This window comes from Chenopodium quinoa, unplaced genomic scaffold (genome assembly GCF_001683475.1).
Source record: "Chenopodium quinoa cultivar QQ74 unplaced genomic scaffold, ASM168347v1, whole genome shotgun sequence".
NCBI classification, from domain to species: Eukaryota; Viridiplantae; Streptophyta; class Magnoliopsida; order Caryophyllales; family Amaranthaceae; genus Chenopodium; species Chenopodium quinoa.
The window spans coordinates 780142-783951 of NW_018744603.1; the positions used below are offsets into that span (position 1 = coordinate 780142).

General features: G+C 38.1%; 1 protein-coding gene across 1 annotated transcript; it reads right to left on the reverse strand.

The window, feature by feature from the left end:
- Window positions 1–514: 514 nt before the first annotated feature.
- LOC110699974 lies at window positions 515–3528 on the reverse strand. Its single transcript, XM_021877461.1, has 5 exons — window positions 3215–3528; window positions 2837–3149; window positions 2357–2752; window positions 868–943; window positions 515–669 (listed from the first exon to the last, which is right to left on the reverse strand). The coding sequence occupies exons 1-5, from the start codon at window positions 3526–3528 to the stop codon at window positions 515–517; spliced, it is 1254 nt and encodes a 417-aa protein (XP_021733153.1).
- Between the last annotated feature and the right edge of the window lie 282 nt (window positions 3529–3810).

The following is a 3810-nucleotide window of genomic DNA, read 5'->3' on the forward strand; positions in this document are numbered from 1 at the left end:
AAAGGATCAATGACAGGTGGGCCGTGAACTCTCAAACCTAACAAAACGATAACATCCTGGAAAGTAATAGTGGCCTCTCCCACCACAAGATGGAAAGTATGTGTCTCATGCGTGCCTCCACCACTCAACCAACGCAGTGAGAAGAGAACGGTCAAGTAAAAACCCTCCACCCGCTATTCTATGCACATCGTAAAACCCAATACGCTTCACATAGTCTAGTACTCCACCCTCTACCCTCCACTCACGTCCCAAGCTGACCCCATGCTCCCTAACTGATGAAACTTTCTCAGCCACGCCACTCCAAACATAATAAATCCTATGGGAAGTTTGCAACAGTAGAATAGATGAATCAATTGGGCTTAGTCAAATCATCGGATCCATGGGACTTGCATGATAAGAGGAAATTTAATTAAGTTTAAGCATGTGTAAGGAAAAAAAATTAAAATAAATAAGATTTCAATTTTTTAGAACACAAATTAGGCATTTTAGCAGTATCTAATGGTTGTTACCCAAATTATCCCACACCACTAATTATAGGAACTGTTCTCTTGTTATGCCCTGGTCGCCGACAAACACTGCATGCCTTCTTGGCACGATAGGGACGCTCATCCATTTCATTTTGCATTCTAGTAGACTGTTGGCCTGGGACTCTTTTTAGATTTGGGTTGGCTACAACATTAGGAACATTGTAAATGGACTAATGGAAAGGATCAGGAACTGGTGTGAAACACTTCGAGTATGAAAGTCCGTATACAGCGGTCCAAAAAAAAGAATCTGCAAAATCTGAGTGTGTTAAGCTTTGATGCCGACAAACTGCTAGGACACGAGAGCATGGCAACTTGTATATTTCCAATTTCTTACAAGTACATGTCTTTCTCATAAAATTCACAGCTTGGATGTTACCACCTTTACCATCTTTTCTCCTTCCACGATCTGTCCTAACCTGATACAACCCCATGGCATCATAGTAAAAAACAATATCCTCATGGTGCATGGCTTTCTCCATGTTGGCCTCTATTGTCTTTGTAGCCTTTTCTAATAACTCATGGCTCTCTTCAAGTCTTCTTTTACTCTAACTACCTCTGGTTGCAAAATAGGAGTTAACTTGAAAAAAAGTCATTTGCACCAAGGCAGTTATCGGGAGATAATGATCCCCTTTTAAGACTCCATTGAAAACTTCTAACATGTTTGTAGCCTTCACACCAAACCTTAAACCACCATCATGGTGGATGGACCACTAATAGAATGGAATCTCCATCAAGTACTGACAAGCCTCTACATTCAAGTCACCAATTTTGTTGATGTAGTAATTAAACTTCTTCTTCTTCCTTGCAACAGCTGCTTTGCCAAAAAGGTTCTTTATGATGACACTTTTAAATTTTGGGACGTGTGCAATACTTGTGATAGGTATTGGGCTCCTCCAAACCATTTCCAACCTCATACATTGCTGCTAAAAGGCCAGCATGTCTATCAAATATCACACACATACCTCTTCTATTTGCTACCCGAGCTCTAATACAAGCCATGAACCAAGACCAACTATCATTGTTTTCTCCTTCAACAACCGCAAATTCAAGGGGAATATTGAAAATTTGCATCGGTTCCCATATAAATAAGTAGAGCCCCTTTGTATTTTCCATATAAATGAATTCCATCAATGGTGATAAAGGGGCCTACAATGACGGAATCCATTAATGCATGGATTGAATACCCAAAATCCTCGTTGGAAAACACAAGTTCCAAGTACCGTACTCTATAACAATCTCCACTCAACAACAATTCCAGCTAGGGGTGTTCATAAATCGGTCCGGACCGAAAAAATGGACCGGACCGAATTAATCAGTCCGATCTTCGGGTTTTGAAATTCATTTTTTCGGTCTTCGGTCCGATCCGGTTCAAAACCCTATAAAAACCGGTTTTGGACCGGATCGATTTTTTTATTAAAAATATGTGTGAAACCTTAAATAATGGTTAGAACTATCCTTAATAAGCTTAGTAAACTTTAACTTTATAAGTTTTTTTGCACTAAACATACAAAAAAAGACGTATAAATGATGTTACGATGTAGTTTTTCCAATACTTTTTTTTGTGTTTTCCTTAACTTTATTAAAAAATTAGTATTCTTTTTACAAAAATTCTTAAATCGGTCCAAAGCGGTCCAGTCCGGGTTAGCTCCCAACTTAATCGCTCCGGTCTTCGGTTCTTAAAATTCTAATTTTCGGTCTTTGGTCTGATCTGGTCTGATCTTAGACCGATGAACAGCCCTAGTTCCCGCATTTGATTCCTTCAACGCTTGCATGTACTTAGGGAACTCTTAAAATGAACCCTCCCAATCCCCATAAATGAGTTTTATTGCCTTTTGTTTCTCTAGCCATGCTCTCTTGTACGTTATTGAAAACTCAAACTTCTCTTTCACAAGTTGCACTATTGTCTTGATTTTCAATGAAGGGTCAACGCGAAGGACATCTAAAAGAGCATTGCAAACAAACTCGAAAGTGAGTAGCTTATGATCCACGGAGTCGATGTCACCAACACAATGACTTGCATGAGGACCGTTGTACCAAAGAATTTTAAAAGTAGAAATTGTTGGATCTTTCACTCCTCTAAGCCTCCACGAACAACTACATTGCTCTTTCCTCTTGCACTCAACAACATATTTCTCTGGCTCTGCTTCCACAACTCGAGTTGTTTGATTTCTAACTATGGAGTAAGACTTAACAACATCTTTCAATTGTTGCAATGATTCAAAATGCTATCCAACATCGAATTCCCCACCCATGTTATATGTCTCATTTCCTAACCAAGTCATACATGAGTTATTCAAACGTTGATTAACTTGCGACACTTCATTGAAGTCTGTAGTGGGAGCACTATCTTTAATTTCCTTATCACAAGCTTCAATTACATCTTCATCATCATCTTCATCAGTATTAGTCATCCCGACATCCCCAAAAACATCAACATTATTTGGGTCAAGAGAATCGAGAATGGCTTGTGGTTGTGTGCTTGTTGAGGTTCCAACATTAGGCGATGAGGTCGGATAACTAATCTTTGAAAGATATACATTGACATATTTAGGATTAATAAGCATTCTTATGAATGATCCTATCCCCACACTTTGATTAGTAAGGGGAATTAGTTGCTCCATACTACAAAAATAATCCATTTCCAGAAAGGAACCAGTATTAGTTTGCATTAATGGCTCCTTTGGAACCTGTTCAATGTATAATTCATTGCAATACAAGAAGTCTGAGTCACAACAATCCACATAGCCCTAAGAGCATTGTCGTCATTCAACGGAATTGCGACATATGCCCCAGTCATAGGATACCACATAACCACCTTCAACTCCATAAATCTAGGATCAATACTCAATTCTTCATATAACTTATTCAAAACGTGTGAATACGTCATCCAAGGATTTACGAAAATAAAATTTTGATTTCCTCCCCTATACGTTACATCACCATCTTTGTGGATAATTTCCCCACCCCAATAGCAATATAAAGGGTAGTTTGGTACCTCCATGTTTCATTCTAGAAAACACCATGATTAATTTAAGACATTAGTTTTGCAAAAATTTAGTAAGACGAGCATGAATAAAAATTTATTTAGAAACCCCCCTGCACACATATTTCAGGTCCCTTCAGTATATTGATCATCTTAAAAGTCCAATTAGTATAAATTTGCAACACATGTAAGTATTATATTATACATGTAATAAGTTATTCATAGTTTAGAAAGGCATAATCCTAAAGTTCCACTACGCAGCCATTGGTATTCCATATTTTATACTATATGAAGCATGCA

What these genes read in the sequence shown, in the direction of transcription:
- LOC110699974 (XM_021877461.1), bottom strand. Translation starts at nt 3,528, where the DNA reads ATGGAGGTACCAAACTACCCTTTATATTGCTATTGGGGTGGGGAAATT. An exon ending in ATGAATTATACATTGAACAG is followed by an intron (nt 3,150 to 3,214) that starts GTTCCAAAGGAG and finishes TTATTTTTGTAG; the next exon opens with TATGGAGCAACTAATTCCCC. An exon ending in CATGGCTAGAGAAACAAAAG is followed by an intron (nt 944 to 2,356) that starts GCAATAAAACTC and finishes GGGTTGTATCAG; the next exon opens with GTTAGGACAGATCGTGGAAG.